The following is a 17,340-nucleotide window of genomic DNA, read 5'->3' on the forward strand; positions in this document are numbered from 1 at the left end:
AGCTAGATGGCGCTGCAATAGCACTGCTACCAACGCTTCCATAGGATTTGTTGCAAATTAAATTGGGGTGTGCAGGAGCATGACCAAACTGGGAGGAAAACAGCTCTGTTGCTTGCTGTGTTCACAGGAGCCAGAAGAGAAGGATCGGGGTAAAGGAGGACTCCTCACCTCAATGATTTATTTCAGATGAACAACTGTCTTGCAAACATTCTTTAAATTACTGAAAATTTCTTGCAAGGACACTGGATGCAATAAGGTTGCAGAGTGACAACAGTCAAGGATCGGTATTTTCTGACTGTTTAATCACTAAGTAGTGTGCCTGCTCGTTCGTCTTGATTTCAGAGACAGAGTCAGAGTTGGTAATAACATTTTCATTCGAGAATAAAGAGTTAACATTCAAAGGAGCTGACTGGTCTTTTCAAGCACATTTTCAAGACTGAGTAACATGAGGACTTTTCACAGTTAAAAAGTCATTAATTTTAAGTTGTTTGCATACTGGAAGGGGGGTCTCCGCATCTCGAGGTCGTTTACTGGCAATCATTAATCCTGCTTTTCAGATATAAGCAGAAAAAAGAGCAAAGCAAGTCTGGAGAGATATTGTTTAACAGCAGTCTCATCATTATTTGATTGTTTAATTGTTAAATTTGGCCATTTGTAAATCCCAGAGTCATGCCAGTCATACCAGGATAGAGATAAAACTAATAAAATACAGCCGACAGGGTTAAAATGTTCAATATAAGTTAAAATTAAAAATGAAGGTTAGAAATTAAAAACTGAGAAGAGGAGAGACACGCAACCTTACTGTCAATCCCCTGCTCACTTGCTCCCAAACTGGCATCAAAACGTGTTTCATGAACTGAACCCAACATTTCAGTTCATATATTGGTAGCACTTTCATGACAAAAGAGGACTGTTCTCCCAGTATCAGGATTAGTCCCTTTATTGTTCTCATAGGGTTGGTAGGAAAATAAAATCATGTAGCTACCCAGGGCCAGTTCCAGGTTTGAGGGCCATAGGAAGACAGTGATCAGGGGCCCTTTCTGCCAATTCCATCTGTTCCTCTCTTGCCTCCCCATCTGCATTCTCTACATTTGTCTATGCATTCCTCTGCTGCTTGTATCACCTATGCTCAGTTGCCTGTACCACTTGCACACTCTTTCCTCATCTGCACTGGCTGGTGTTGGCAGCTGGGAATGTTGCTGCCATGGCTACCAGGAACAGCACCACTGTTCATGACCCATATGCCTTTCTCCAAGGATGCTGGGGATCTGGGACCAAGGCTGGTGGAATACTTCAAGAAAATGGATGGGAAAGAGCATAAAGGTGGGGGAGGTGCATGGATAAGGGTCTGCCACAGCTGCTACCTGACCCAGATGCTACCTGAAAATAGTGTAACAATATTTATTTATTTGTTTGTTTATTTATTTAGTAGATTCATAGGCTGCCCTTCCCTGTCAGTGGGCTTAAGGTGGTTCACAACAATCAGTTTTCGCAATTATAAAACAAAACAAATTTTAATATCAATTTCTCAGCACTAATTAACAGAAATTAGAATCAATCAGAGGAAAGGGAATAGATCAAAAGGTAATAGGAATGACATGGTTCAGTAAGCAACAAAAGAACAATGAAAGGGGGGGGGGAGAAAGGGAGGCCAGCTAAGTTGGACCTCATTGCTACCCTTTATGTTCTTCTAAAAGAAGGACTGATTGCAGTTATCTAAACATATTTAATGACTTGTGACTTACAAAGCTGATACTGAAATAAATGTTAATCTTTTAAAAAAAATTATTGTATCATTTGAATTTTACAGTTTATAGTAATTTCCTTCTTCATACATTTTCAAATGATACTTTCCCCCCCTTTTCTCTCTCCCCACATTACTTCTTCTTCATAGTTTTGTCACACAAACAGCAGTAAGTTCATTCTCTGTTGCCTCTTCTCCCATATTTCTTCATTGACTCGAGCTTCTTTAATCCAGTCCACGTATATTATCCATATCTTCAAAATTTCATTCTGTTTATCTTGCCACATCTTATTTTTGGTTAATATATCGAAAATATCAAGTGTCACTTGTTCCCAAATATATTCTAACCATTTCTGAAGTGTCCATTTTTTTCTTTTCTTTCCAGCCCAAGGCTATTGTTGCATGTGCTGCTTTAATCATTATTTTATACATATACCTATATTGTTTATCCACCCTTCTGTCTTCCACATTACAGCCATGAACATTTAAAGTCAATTATTTAAATCAATATTTATCTTCACCAGTTTCTTGATATATAACAATACAATTGTCCAAATTTTTTTTACTTCTGCACATTCTATCCACATATGGCTATAATATGCCTCTTGGTCTCCACAGTGCCAGCATTTAGAACTAAGTCCTTTTATCATGTATGCTAGTTGTTTTGGTGTTCTATACCATTTTAATATCACTTTACTTTCTAACTCCATATATTTCTCAATCTTTATATTTTTCCAACTGTCTATTAATTTTTCAGTATTACTAATGTCTAGAAATCCTTCCTTCTCCCATTTTTGTTTCAACGTTCTTATCATGAATTCCTTATCATCTACCATATATTTTGCTTAGAAATATGCCCCTAGAATTTTTCCCTCTTTGCATTTTCCATATAGCAGTTCCAGACATTTCGACATTATACATTCCCTCCTTTTATCTGTGAAACCTTTTATCCTTTCCCCTAAATGCCTCCTCAGAAGACCAACCAGTTCCTCACATTTCCTCCTATCTCTATAAAATTTTGTAATGTCATAATTTCTCCTCCTTCCCTAATCAAATTTGCCACAGTTTGAATTCCTTTTCTTTTCAATATTTTAATAACTTTTTTTCCTTCTTTGTCAGCCTCACTACCCAAAGGTGCCATATCCAGGGTGCCAGGCATCCATTTACCTTTCCATTTTTCCCATATACCTTTCTTGGTCCTATTGCTTTTTGATTTCCTTTCTTCAACTCTTTATTGAAAATACCATGTGCACCAACTCCTTCATTTATTTCATTTTCAAACTTAACCCATCTTTCGACATTATCCTCGTTTATACTCATCAGACTCTTAATATGGAATGCTTCATAATATTCTTGCATTTTTGGAATCCAACCTAGAGAATTTTTTGTCATATATGATCTTATTCATGATTCTTGGTTTTTTATTATTAAAGACCCAAGCTTTCAGTTTTCTATCCCATTCCTCAAATTGTTTCTTCTTAATTTCCAGCGGAAGAGTTTGAAATAAATAAAACATTTTCGGCATTATACACATTTTTAATGCTTTGATTTTTCCTGTAATCGATAAGGTCTTCTTATACCATTCTTTTATTTGTTTTAATATTTTTCCTTAAATGTTAATCTTCAAGGAACTAAATGAACTTTTATTTTGCTGTCCCAGATGAACATGGATACCTTTTTGCAAGCTTATTTTAGCTAGATATACTGGCCAGAATACCATACTGAATCTAGGTATTCTTTACCTTTGGGGAATTAACCATTATTCAAACATAAATCATAGTCCAGTGGCACCTTAAAGAGTAACATATGTTTATTCTAGCACAGTATTGATTCATACATTTTGAAGTAATTTTACTTTCATTTTGACACAGTAATTTTTAGCTTTCCTGAAACAGGCTAACACAGCTACGATCCCGCCCCCGGACATAAAACTGTACATGTGTGTTGGTTCTAATGTCTGCAAGTGCTGCCTATATCATAAATGTTAAACCAGAAGTTCCATGTTGCCCATCAGTTCTTGAATGCCAAACTGCCAAACTACAATATTTCAGCAGAATCTGGCAGAATCTATATATTTTTTTCATGGTATAAAGTCTTTATTGGTACTATAAATTACGGTAAAACATTTATCAATAAAAAGCAAATAGAATGCATAAAATATATGCATATACAAATAGTTCCCATGAGTTTTGATTGTAATTCCAGCTCTTATCAATAAAAAGTCCAAACATAGTCACCAAAAGCTACAATCCATAAGTGCTTACTATTTTACGGTTCAGATAAAAGGTGACACCTGATAATGAGATTGCAACATCTTTCTATAAGTCCTCCACACTTACTTGGGTTTGATTATCAAGGGTCCTGGGTTGGTTTCTAACAGAACTGTTTCCCAACAAATTGAGAAGTAAGACTGATTATAAAATTGTTATAATTTCCAAATCTAGCATGGAGAATCTATATTTTGTAAACTATATCATACCATCAGACATCCAATCCTAGCAGATACATGTGGATCAAACAAAAAGATACAACCAACAGCAAAATTCAAACATTTACTGGTAAAAGTTTTTAAGCTGGCATCAAAAAGGGAATAATATTGACACATCCCTGAGGGCAGCATTTTATAAGCCAGGCATTGACAAAGCCCTCCTTCTGGTCACAATGGAACTTACTCCTGTGTATCTACAATCTATATAGGCAACTAAATGTTTAAATTTTAAAGAGACTGAAGAGACTGATAAACAGTTGGGTGAATCTGCTGGATTTGTTTATTTTCATTATTAATTTCATATTGGAAACAGGTTTCTAGAACCTTGATTGGATCAAAGCTCATTGAAAATTTCTTGGATCACAGAAGATTCAACTTCTCCCATCTTCAAACCAGCACACAGACTTTCTATAGTAGCTCTGTTCCCAAAATGTTGTCTCCATGAAATAAATGCACTTATAATCTGTGACTGGACATTGTATGGATGATTGGCTTTACAGTGGTAAATGTCATTGTGTGACAGCCCCAAATACAATACAATGTGTTCCCATTCAGGTCCAAGTCTTCGAGCAAGTTTGCTCAACTGCTGATCGGTTGGTAGATTCTTCAAAATGCGTTGTGAAATTTCAGTTGTCTCATTCTCTAGGGATAAGAAAAACAGCACTAAATACTTTTAAAATGAAATATTGTAGCACATTTATTGCAATTTAAAGCTTTTATTAACAGAATGGGAACATTTAGAGAAGAACAATGGATACCACCAGGAACACTTTATCAGCAAATCCTATTGAATGGCTCAGAAGAAACCAGGTACCTGAATTGACATGGGGAACAAACTAAAATCTATGAAACTCTCCCCCAACTCTCCCCCAAAAGGTCATACTTGTGCCTATACACATGAAGATGTTTAGAAAAAACTTGGTGGTTGTCTTTCAGTTTTACGATGTACTTTCCAAACTTCTTCTGATATGAGAGAAACCCATTTGGCAATTATCAAGCAACAACCAAATGCTTCATTCTCATTTGCCAGGTAAGATCTCCAGCATGAAGAAAATTAATTCCAGAGTGCTCCAAAAGAATGCACAGCTCACTGAAAGGCTGGTGTGGTGTAGTGATTAAGAGTGGCAGACTCTAATCTGGACAACCTGGTTTGATTCCCCACTCCTACCTTGCAGGGTGAACTTGGGCTAGTCACAGCTCTCTCAGAACTCTCTCAACCCCACCTACCTCATAAGGTGTCTGTTGTTGGGAGAGGTAGGGAAGGAGTGTGTAAGCCACTTTGAAACTCCTTACAGGAAAGAAAGGCAGGGTATAAATCCATACTCCTCTTCTTCTGCTACTCTCTCCAACCTCAGAACAAATAAGTCGTTCTGGATTAGTAACTAATGTGTGAATTCACAAGAAGCCCTTGCTTCCTTCCCTCTTCTCCCCTTCTCTTTCAAAGTTCCCCCACATCTATCAATCTTCCCTCAGCTGCCCTCTTCCCCACCCCCTCTATGTCAGTCTTCCACCCACACCCTTCTCTAGCAATTTTACCTCCATTCTACTCTCACCCTTTGTATGTCAATCTCCCCTTTCCCCCACCCCCTTTCAACCTGCCCTTCCCTTTCTCTCCCCTCTTCCCTTCTATTTCTCTCCTTCTCCCTCAAACATTCTCCCCTTCTTTCTCTCCCCACCCTTTATTTCCATTTTCCACCCACAATCACCCTTCTTTGCTTAGACAATTTCCTATTTCTTTCTCTTCCCCTCACTCACAAGACCCCTCCTTTCTCTTTCCTATCTCTCAGATAATCCCTTCTTTGTATTTCTCTCTCTACTCGCTCAGATGACTCCTGATTGTCGAAGGCTTTCACGGCCGGAATCACTTGGGTGCTGTGTGGTTTCCGGGCTGTATGGCCGTGTTCTAGCAGCAACGTTGCTGCTAGAACACGGCCATACAGCCCGGAAACCACACAGCACCCAAATGACTCCTGATTCTTTATCTTCCCCCCTCAAGCAATACCCCATTCTTTCTCTTCCCCCTCCCTTGATCCCCTCTTCTCCCCCCTCCAGACAATCTGCCCCCTTTTCTTTTTTCTCTATTCTGAGAGCAGCAGCAGCTGTGATGGTGGCAGTGCTTCTGGGAATTCCTGCGACTGTGGCCTTCTCATCAGAAGGTGTGTCAGCTGTGTCAGGAGATGCCATGCTGACCACAGGGTGCCTGTGAGCTGCCACTTCCCAAGAGAATCATAGAATTGGAAGAGACCCCAAGGGCCATCAAGTCCAACCTCCTGCAATGCAGGAAAACACAATCAAAGCACTCCCGACATATGCTGATCCAGCCTTTGTTTAAGAACCTCCAAAGGAGACTCCACCACTCTCCGAGACAGTGAGTTCCACTGTCGAACAGCCCTGATGGTCAGGAAGTTCTTCCTAATGTTGAGGTGGAATCTCTTTTCCTTCACCTTGAATCCATTACTTCGTGTCCTTGTATCCGAGGCAGCAGAAAACAAGCTTGCTCCCTCTTCGACATGACATCCCTTCAAATATTTAAACATGGTTATCATGTCACCACTTAACCTACGCTTCTCAGGGCCCCAGCAGCCATTGCGACTGGAGTAATTTGGAACTGGACCTTCCCTTCTGTTGTCTTGGAAATAGTGTCAAAATGGGGGATAAATACCATTCATCAAGTCAGAATTATAGCTGTTTGACTATAAATGCTGAAACAAAAGTCAACTTTTGGGGGGAAAGGGAAAGAAAGAAACCCAGTCTCATTGTGAAGTATACTTTGGCCCTCCAGTATCATGTCTTCAGTGCCCATCAGAGCAGCACACTAGTTATAATTAAGATGCAGCTTCCTATTCAGCATCAAGAGAATGTTGAGGGACAGCAGTGCTCTCCCCCTTCTTTTTTTTGACAAGTACAAGCAAAGCTAAGTAGATGGCTACGCTATTCAGAGCAGATTGTACATGAAAAATCCAAACAGTGCTTTAGAAGAGGAGGCTGCTGTTTCTAAAAAAACAAAACAGTTCTCACAGGCTTTTCTGGGCCTTCTTAAGCACCAAATACAAACACCTGGATGACTATGAAGCAGGAAAGATGTGCCTTGAAGCCATGCTTAAAAAATTAAAAAAGAAAGCAAAAGTGCAACACCAAACATCAATTCCAGAGGTCTAAAAGCTTTCTTGCTGCCAGAACAATGGTCTCAGAAGCACGAATACTCTATTCCTAAGTCCAACACAATGGCATCTTTCAGTCCTAAATGCTGCTCCAGAAAGGGACATGGTACCAAAAAAGCAATGATTCAGTGGCAGTACAAGGGTTCCTACAGGTTTGTCTGGTATGTCATAAGACTATTATTGGGAACAGAGCTGAGAATGGAACTCATCTAATCAATTTAGTTTCATAAAAATAACTCGGTCTGTGGAAAAAATCTTTATGCCTATTTCTGTGCTCTTCACTTCTAGCTTCCTGCTTGTGACCAGGAGAGCATTTCCATAAGCAAAGGCACATGAGTGCATAAGCAGCTGGCTGCGGAAGTTATACTCATACTGCAGCAACTGTTTATTAGTGGAGCTCAGCGGGAATGTCTCCAATGATTCCTAAAAGGCCATATGTTCCTGGAAGCACAGCAGTCATAGCAACCGCTCACCATTGGCTTTGTTTCCAGGAAAGTTGTTTCTCTGCTGCTTCTGCTCATGCCTCTTTATAAGATAATAAACTCCTCTAGGCAGGAATTCCACACTTTTGCTCTGACCTCATTGTTTCAGATTTCATAGTTTCACATGGCCAGTAAAACTGCTGTAAAAATCATGGGAATTAGGCTAAATAAAAAAATATTTAAAGCAGAGTGTCAAACATGCATCCCAGGAGCTGGTTCTGGCCCTCTGAGAGGGCTTATTCAGCCTGCGAGTCAGTTGAGGCAAACCCTTCCTTGCTCCTGATTCAATATATCAGGAACAATGGGAGATTGCCTCACCTGGCTCAAGGGCCTGATATGCCCTCTCAAGATGAGGTAGCCACCCCCCCCCCCAATTGCCAATCTGAGCTTGGGATAGTGAAGATTGATGAAGCAGCTCACCAGCAAAGCTCACCAACCAAGGAAGCCACCCCTCCACCCCAAGGACCAGCCTGACCTAGTCACATTTATGTCACATCCAATCCTCATAACAAATGAGTTCAACATCCCTGCTCTAAAGTGTTTCTTGATTCTCACAGAAATGAGGAAAGTACAAAACGGTATTAGAATGAATGTAATTAATTAAAGGGAAAAATTATGGGAATGGATACACAGCCAGTGGGACAAAAGCAAATTTCTGCAGAAAGAAATCTATATCAAACCTACTGCAGAAAGAAATCTATATCAAACCTACTGTATATGCTGGAGAAATATTTGAGAAGTACAATAATATTGTACATTATGCTGCTAAAAAATGATTTTTTATTGTAAATGTTCCAAATCTTGTACCCAACACAAATCATGATTAAGACTTACGCAAATGAAAAAATCCTTTGTGAAATTTTTGAATGTTCTTGTTCAAAAACTATTTAATGCCCTTTGTATACTGTAACAGAACTGAACAGCTACTAATGCAGCTTTTACTATAATAAACAGATAATATAATGGACTCTGACAGAACAGCAGTTATCGCTTCAACTATGAGGATTTCATCAAAATCACACACTCTACTTTGTGAGAAATCTACATGGGAAACCCACAACTGCTCCCCACACCAGCAAAAATGATGGTTTAAATATCCCCAAAGTAAGAATCTTTACAATAAAGCATAAAGAGAGTGCAAGCCCATTCTGTAATAAGAGATTTTGAAGGAACAAACCAGATATTATGATCTACAAAACCACAGCTTGTCAACTAGGTAAAACAGCTACATAAAATCAGCTACATAAAAAAGCAGCAAATAGAAAGAGTGAATATAAAAAGTGTATTATGCTTCCACTTCCAAGTTAATCTTTGGAGAAATGTAGAAAGATGAAGGACAGAAAGAAAGGGCAAGGAAGATCAGGTCATGAGATGATTAATATTAGGTACAGCTGACTGCATAAACAAAGGATTGAGCTGAAATCTATTTTAAGCAATGATAAAGATTAGTAGGTTCATACTGAACCAGTCTTCAGAATAACTATCTGTTTGCAGATCTGCTTTGAAATATCAGTAAGCTTCATTAATCTACTGCAAGGAAAAAACCCACACTGTTCTATAAATATTGCTATACCCAGCAGAATGGAAATAACCAAAAATACTGATGCTTGGAATTGACTGGGACATGAAAACTAGACAGCTTTTAAATAGGCACATTTAATAGGAACCGTTACCCAATGATCGCCTTTGGGTTTCTGATCCAGGCACAGCCTATCTGCAATACAGATGGGAAAATAAGGTCAGACTCATAAACCCTTTAGTACAGGGGTGTCAAGCTCATTTGTTATGAGGGCTGAATATGACATAAATGTGACTTGGTCAGGCTGGGTCCGGGGTGGGTAGGTGGCTGCCTTGGCTGGTGAGGGCTTATCAGGCCTACAAGCCAGTTGAGGCAACCCCCCTCCTCTTGCTCCTGATGTAGTAATGCACTGCTGACCCAGCAGCACCGTGGTAGAACGTTGGCACACCAGCGCTCCTACGGCCTTCTGGTCGCACCGCACCCCCACTCCTCATCCCCCCATGAGTCACGGGTCATGAACTATCTGGCTCAGTCACTGGCGTCTTCCCCGGGACAAAGCGGACAAATGGTCTTGCCCCCCAGGTGTGAGGATTAGGCCCAGACGCTTTTACGCTTCCTCTCCGCGACGTAGCAGCGCCAGGTGAGATCATGCATCACATGATGATCTCCCCGCTCTCCGCTTCTCCCGGGGACTCTCCCGCTCCGCCTCTCTACACGCTCTGCCATGAGAATCGAAGTAATAAAAGGTGCCAGAAGACCAGCACAGGGGCAGAGTTGTCAGGACTTCAATCCGCGAATCCCTCACAGGCCTCCTGTTGCTGTTGACGCTCTCCACCAGATATTTAGGCAAAGACCTCCTCCTGCCTCACTTATTCCTTAGCTAATGCGACCCCCCGCGGGATGACTACAAGCTGGTGCCGAACCCGAGAATCCTCGAACCTCTCACCCTGCTCTCACCGTCGCCTGGGAAGTGGGTCAAGGTAATCAAGTCCGGCTGGATCGGCGCGCGATCCAGGGGACCACCGCTTACATGGGTATCGCCTTCTGTCCCTTCTGGATCGGGCGATCCAGAGACTTCGCGCACCTAGGACACTCTCTCGGCGTCCGGGACGGAACACCGGTGAAGTATGGGGAGCTTTGCAAAAGCAGGGCTTATGACAAGCACGCGTTAATCGAACTAATCCGTGCGCCGCATTAAATGCGGCAGAAGTCTCCATAAAGAGAGGGGAGCATGCGCAAATTGGTTGGAGGAGATTGAAGCTCAGTGTCCATGGTAAATTCCTCGAGGGGGGGACATTGGAATCTTTAAGGACTGGGAAAACATCGAGGCTTAATTCTTCGCATTGACAGAGCCTCGCCGGCCCGGTGTCACTGCTACCGACGTGGAGAGATGGGGCAATGTTATGTCGCCACCGGCCTGTAGACCTGCGAACCTATGGCTCCGCTAAGCTGTAGGTCAGCGCCCTCCTTTTCGACATCTTTTCAACTTCAGATTTCATCCCTGGAATTTTTCTCTATCTACACTAAATTGGACGCCTGTCCTCGCTTCTGCCTCTCACTCTGCTTCCTTCGGCCCCTCCAAACTCTCCCGCTTAGCACTCTCGCGTCTGCCCGGCCTCTCCTCCTCGCCCGGCCTTCCTCACTCGGCTTCCTCCCTCATTTTTTCTGGAGCTATCAAGATCTCCGGCCAGGCTTGCCCGCGTAATGGCGCTGGTTTCAAAACTCTGGCAGAGCTGTGATAATCCACGACCATGTGGGCGGAGGGGCGGGAAACCTTGACGGAAGATGGATGCCCACCTCCTGCGTGGTGTCCAATGCCTGCCTTTCCTCCCATCCTCCTGCCTCTATGCCTTCACTTCCCTGAATCTAATCTAAAGCTCAGCTGGATCCTAAATCTCTCGCTGTCTGCTCCTTCCTTCTGCTACATGCGCTTTCCACTCCTGTGCTCTTGCTTTCGCTCACTCCTATTTCTGAAGTCACCATGCCTCCACAGTGCCACAGAATGGCTGCTAAGCATTTCAAAAATCCCTGCAAAACCCACTGATTTGTGCAGCTCGGGAGAGAAATGCTGGATGGAGAGAAACACCAACATTTTTTGGAGGCATGCAATTCATGCCTAGTCCGTCTTCCCACTAACCAAGAGGGACTGCTGTTTTTGGTTTTTGAACCCTCCTCAGAATGTCACATTACAGGACCAATGAGGCATGTGGGAGAGGGAAAGACGCCAAGACGATGGCCTTAAGCTTCTAGAGTCCTCTCATAAAGAGGAGGAAGCCCCTTGGCCCCTCCAGCGTAAGGCAAGGTTCAAGCCAGATTTCATAGCCACGGGAGTACTGCATTGTAGGGCCCTCTAAGCTCAAAAGCACCCAGTAACAGCAAAATGCGTCAGTACCTCAGGAAGGAGCAGGGATCCCCCAGCCCATGCCGAGGAGCCGCATCTCGCGAGACCCAGATGGTGGGCTTCTCGAAGCCTTGGGTGCAGTTTCTCATTCTCATAGGAGATTCAACACTGCCTCGCCTCTAGGACCCTGTATTTTGAGCCAGTTTGGAACGCGCGCCATAGGAGGGACAAAGGCTGCAAGGAATTCTCCCACTGCGACTCTCACCCACCTTTTTCTTTCCACAGCAACACGAGGGAACCTGTCGACCTCTTCCCCTCCCATGGAGGTCTTGGATGCTTAAACCTCATGTTTATTTCCTCTTAGGGTTTGTCTTCCTCAATTGTCTGTTCAATAAAAAATGATCCAGTTTGGAAAGTCACTTCCTATGGAATTAAGACAAGGACTAACCCTAATTTCCTTTCACCCCGCTTTATATTGATAAAATGCTTCCTCATACAGAAATCCCAACTATGATTGAGTCGCCTTGTTTTAAAATGCGTGCTCACAAGAAAACCATCTTCAAAGCAAGAGAGAGAGTAGCAAGATCTTTGAGTCAAAGTTGCAATCCCTCCTCATTACATTATATATGCTCATGTATGCTTATGTATGTTCTGTGTGTCTTTGCCCTTTTAAAAGTGGGACCCCTAAGGTTCTTCCTCCCTCATGAGGAGTGAATTTTCTCCCCCATTGCCCTCCTCTAAGCTATGCTCTTATGCTTCAATTCTAAATTCCTTTCTAGCTTCACCTCTCTTCCCTTTTGATTATATGTGCCAATGCCCCTGAAAGGTTGGGTGTCACACCCACATTCTGCCTCAAAGCCACTTCCATTTTAGTTTCTTAACTCTCAAAATTCTTCTTCAAAATAGCCTTCTCTTGAGAACCTTTTTTCTTGTTCTACCTGGAGAGCCTACACTGCCACATTGGCGTAGCACATGGTTTGTATGTGGGAGCCAGAATTATTTCCGTGCTCCCACATTTTTTCTGCTGAGTGTCCTCCCTGGCTGGTCACAGTGCCTGGGGGCTCTCACCAGCCAATATCTACCTTTACCTTACAGCCTCGGCTCCACAGAAGGTAGTGGGAAGCAAGAATTCAAACCGGCCAGAGTCTTCTTACAGGAGGGGAAGGTAGAGTTAACTTCCAACCCCCCCCTCCTTTTCTTTCTACTGCACTCCCTTTGTGATTCTCCTCTCAAATGGGCTTTGACTCACTCTACCCTCAATTAATTTAGGATTTGAAAAAGGGGGTTTCAAGTTGCTTTCGTGGTGATCAAAACTCTCAAGCCCAGGAACTGTTTTCTTTGCATCTTTCTCTAAATCCTTCTATAAGGGATTGCCATATATTAATGATATGACCTATAATTGTGAATTGTTTAAGTTGCTTTTGCAAAAAAACTCATTGGTTCTTAGATCAGGGGTAGGGAACTCAGCGGCTTTCAGATGTTCAGGAATTGAATTCCCATCAGTTCCTACCAGCATGGGCCTGCACTGGCCATGCTGACAGAGGCTGATGGGAATTGTAGTTCCTGAACATCTGGAGAGCCGCAGGTTCCCTACCCCTGCCTTAGACGGTGAATGGGATTGTTTTACAAACAAACACCCGACCTGCGTGTGACCTCTCCCTTCTCCTAAGCCTTCGGGCAATTCTCTGCCTTGTGTCTCCCTAACGCCTTTGAATAAGTTGCAGGTGATCGCTAGTCGGAATGGGCCAACTGCACCTAAGGGAAAGTTTACCAAAACAACGAAAGAAAAGGGGAGTAGTTCCCCCCCCTATCGTACCCAATCTAACTGTCTTCATCCAGCAGACCATATCCAAAGTACTCTCTTCTATTCCTATCAAAAAAATTGCCGCCCCCCCCCCCCCCACCCCACTCAGGGCTCCTCGGGCTTTCCATCGCCATCTATAAGAACTAACTCAGCCAGCACGCAAAACCCCTGGGGAAAAGCTGTTGCTTGTCTTTTCTTTCTTCCATACAGGAGTCCAGCTGCAGCCATGCCAGGCCAGCCCCATCCCGGAGATGGAGCTGAGGGGCCCTCTCTGGAGGATCCGGACCCTTGCTCACGCCTCTGTTGAGAGAGAGCCCGATCCTGCCCCCCTCAGCCTGGGCCAAGATGGGAGAGGGACCTCTCTGGGAACCAGTACACCCATTCTTCTAACGGAGATCGTGAACCCTCGCCTCGGGAATGGTGCAGCCTGGAGGCCAGCTATGGCTCAAGGGTTGACGCTGTGTGTCGCTGCTCCTCATCTACAATGCGCTTTATTCTCTCCCTCTCTGGCTTCTGGGCTGAAACTTTAGAATTGCAGTCAGGAACATTCTTGATAGGATTAAATCCCTTGGAACTCTCTCAGCTGTTTTCAGCTGCTTGGAATAATTGTTGGAACATCGCCTTCTCACAAGCCTTGCTCTCGTGAGGAGTCACTGAACCTGCAATGCTAAAGACTATCAGTAGCTCTCCCTACGCCTTTGAGAAACCCATGGACTCCTCTAACGCCATGGCTCTGTAGCTTTGGTAGTCAAACAGCAAGAGCCATGCATTGGACAATTATGCAAACCGCTGGGTTGCCTTCCCTTCCTTACATCTAGCCTATGTACCGTTTGTGAATAAGGCTTATTGTTTTCAGCCACTTATATGATGTCGCCTTATCTACAAAACATGCATGTCTTGTATATATTGTTGCTAACCCAATAGTCTGATGCCTTTGCCCCTTCATGCCCATTGGTTTAGCCGATTCGACCTCCAAAGGAATTGTTGAAGTACTATGACCCTCGACTGGATTATTGCAAGTTACTTGCATGCCTTAATTTTAGAAAAAATTATCGTGATTTGCTGTTGTTGCATTCCCGCCTATCTGCCTGCCGGGACCCCCCTACTCGCCGCTCCCCACCATTGTTTTGCATCAGGCTTTCACCGGGAGCCCAAGCTAATCCGGGGTGTCACCGCTCATTTCTCCCTCGAATTTCCCGAGCTTTTTCCGAGGCGGCCAGCGGTAACCTCTAGCCAAGGCGAGTATTATGTTTCCCCTTGCGACTCTCTTGTGGGAGTCCCCGGACTTGTTTCATGTAACACTAAGACTATGCGTACCGCTCTTGGCCTGTGCCCCCTATGCTAAGTCCATCAATTCTCACCTCCATCGCTCTGGAACAGCACGAACTTCAAGCTGTTAATTCTAGATAATCGTGTCAGCCTATTGATTATTTTGTTGTTATTGCATCACCAAGGTTGTGAGAATGTACATAAATATGTGTTGTTTTAATCTCTCCTGATAACCTCTCCCAGTTGGATTCATATGAAAGTGCGTGAGCTGTGCAAGAAGTTGTATCCAATCTGAAGTATGACGTATTGCCCCATTACCGGGGATGGTTAAAGATGCTATTGTACAGCTCTGCATTGGTTTGGATTGTATGCCTCGGCCGCTGGGATCTTGTTTTTTGTTCAATGTGTATCTAATATTGCCTGTAACGTGGTGTAAGAAACCCCTCTAATTTCCCCTTACCTCGCAACCAAGTTCTAATGTTACTACAAGCAGCTCGGGTCGAAAAGCTTGACTAAACGCATGGAGGGGACAAGCGTCCCCTTAAATAAATCGCCTCCAGCATTTCGGCCTCCCTTCTAAAATGTGTAAAAAAAGCGAGGAGAATGTAGTAATGCACTGCTGACCCAGCAGCACCGCGTGGTAGAAACGTTGGCACACCAGCGCCCTACGGCCTTCTGGTCGCCCATCTCGCATTCCCCACCTCCTCATATCCCATGAGTCACGGGTCAGTGAACTATCTGGTTTGGGGCCACCGGCGAGCCCCGGACAAAGGGACAATGGTCTTGCCCCCAGGTGAGGATTAGGCCCAGACAGCTTACTGCTCTCAAGACGTAGTGTTGTGCCAGGTGAGATCATGCATCACATGATGATCTCCCCGCTCTCCGGCTCTCCCGGACTCTCCCGCTCCGGCCTTCTACACTCCCATGAGAATCATATCATATAATGTGCTGGTGCCAGAGACCAGCACAGGGCAGAGTTGTCAGGATCACGAAATCCCGCGCTTCCTGTTGCTGACGCTCTCCACCAGATGAAACCTCCTCCGCGTCTCGCCTATTCCTTAGCGACGACCCTGCGGGGATGACTACACCTCATCTGGAGCAGATCAGGAGCAGAAGGCGGAAGGGTTTACCTCAACTGGCTCGTGGGCCTGATAAGCTTTCTCAAAAGGCCAGATCCAGGCTGCATTTCACACCCCTGCTGTAGTATATCACAGATGGAAATAGGAATGATCCTGTTCATAAATGGGTGGGGTTAATAGAGGGCCCAGCGGCCCAGCCTGGCTGGAAAGACAGTGTTGAAGCCAATGAAGTCCAGACTCAGTGTGCTACAATCAAAACAACTAAAAGTGGAAGAGGCAATAAGGGGATCAGCTGTTTTAGATCTGATCTTAATCAACAGTGACAACCTGATTAATGGGGTGGAAGGGGTTGGATCCTCAGGTGGGAGTGACCATGTTCTCCTGGCATTTGTTATACAGTGCAAGTGTAGTCAAACTCTAAACTTTAAGAAAGTAAACATAAGGAACTGGTGAACTTAGGAAACTACTAGGAGTGATCCCATGTTAAGAATACTAAAAGAGAAGGGGATGAATGGTGGATGAGAGTTTCTTAATAGTGAGATATTAAAAGCACAATTTCAAACAGTTCCAATGAGGAGGAAAAGCAGGAACTGTCCAAGGAAACCAGGATGGATTTCTAAAAAACTTTCAACTGAGCTAAGATTTAAAAGGGACATGTACAAGAAACAGAAAAAGGAGTAAGTATGCCCCATATGTCCCAAATAGGCCACTGCGCTCTGCAACGGCGGAGTTACTGGAAGTCCCCGGCCCTTCAATGATGCGGCTGGCCTCTACCCAGGCCAGAGCCTTTATGGCCCTGGCCCCTGCCTGGTGTAATGCTCTTCCTCCAGCTATTCGGGCCCTGCTGGACCTTGGCAAGTTCTGCAGGGCCTGCAAGACTGAGCTGTTCCACCGGGCTTTTGGTGAGGCTGGCCGCAGATTGGCTGCCCCCTCATGAGGCCCTGCCATATTTTGTCATCTCTGGCAGTGCCCCATATCGGTTCCATCTTGGGCGCTGCCAGCCCCTCCAGGCCTTCAGACCGGGTGCCACCAACATGGGATTTTAGACTGTTGTTATCTGATTTGTTATGCTGCACGTTGAATTTTAAATGTTTTTAGATGTGTTTTAAGTAATTTATTGGACATTATATTATATTGGGAACCACCTAGAGCCCTTCGGGGATGAGGTGGTCTATGAAATCCAATGAATAAATAAATTTTAAAAAATCACCAAAGAGGAATTCAAACAAATAGCCAACACATGTAGGGAGAAAGTCAGAAAAGCTGAAATGCAGAACAAACTGAGGATTACAAGATAAGTTAAAAACAATGAACAAGGCTTTTTGGGGTTATATCTGTAGGAAAAGGAAGAACAAGGAAATGATAGGATCACTGTGTGGAGAAGATGGCAAAATGCTAATGGGGGACAGAGAAAGGCAGAACTACTCCATGCTTTCTTTGTCTCGGTCTTCTC

At 43.7% G+C, this 17,340-nt stretch overlaps 1 protein-coding gene across 5 annotated transcripts in view; it reads right to left on the bottom strand.

Annotated features, from left to right (window-relative positions):
* Nucleotides 1-3,536: 3,536 nt before the first annotated feature.
* Nucleotides 3,537-17,340, bottom strand: part of CRADD (CASP2 and RIPK1 domain containing adaptor with death domain) — a 36,404-nt gene continuing 22,600 nt past the window's right edge. For all 5 annotated transcript variants that reach the window (XM_048500439.1, XM_048500442.1, XM_048500440.1 and 2 more), the window contains one exon: nucleotides 3,537-4,874. In XM_048500439.1, coding sequence (XP_048356396.1) covers nucleotides 4,567-4,874 — 308 coding nt within the window. In that variant the 3' untranslated portion in view covers nucleotides 3,537-4,566. The remainder of the gene's footprint in view (nucleotides 4,875-17,340) is intronic.

The sequence above is a fragment of the Sphaerodactylus townsendi genome, linkage group LG06, assembly GCF_021028975.2.
Source record: "Sphaerodactylus townsendi isolate TG3544 linkage group LG06, MPM_Stown_v2.3, whole genome shotgun sequence".
Taxonomy (NCBI): Eukaryota; Metazoa; Chordata; class Lepidosauria; order Squamata; family Sphaerodactylidae; genus Sphaerodactylus; species Sphaerodactylus townsendi.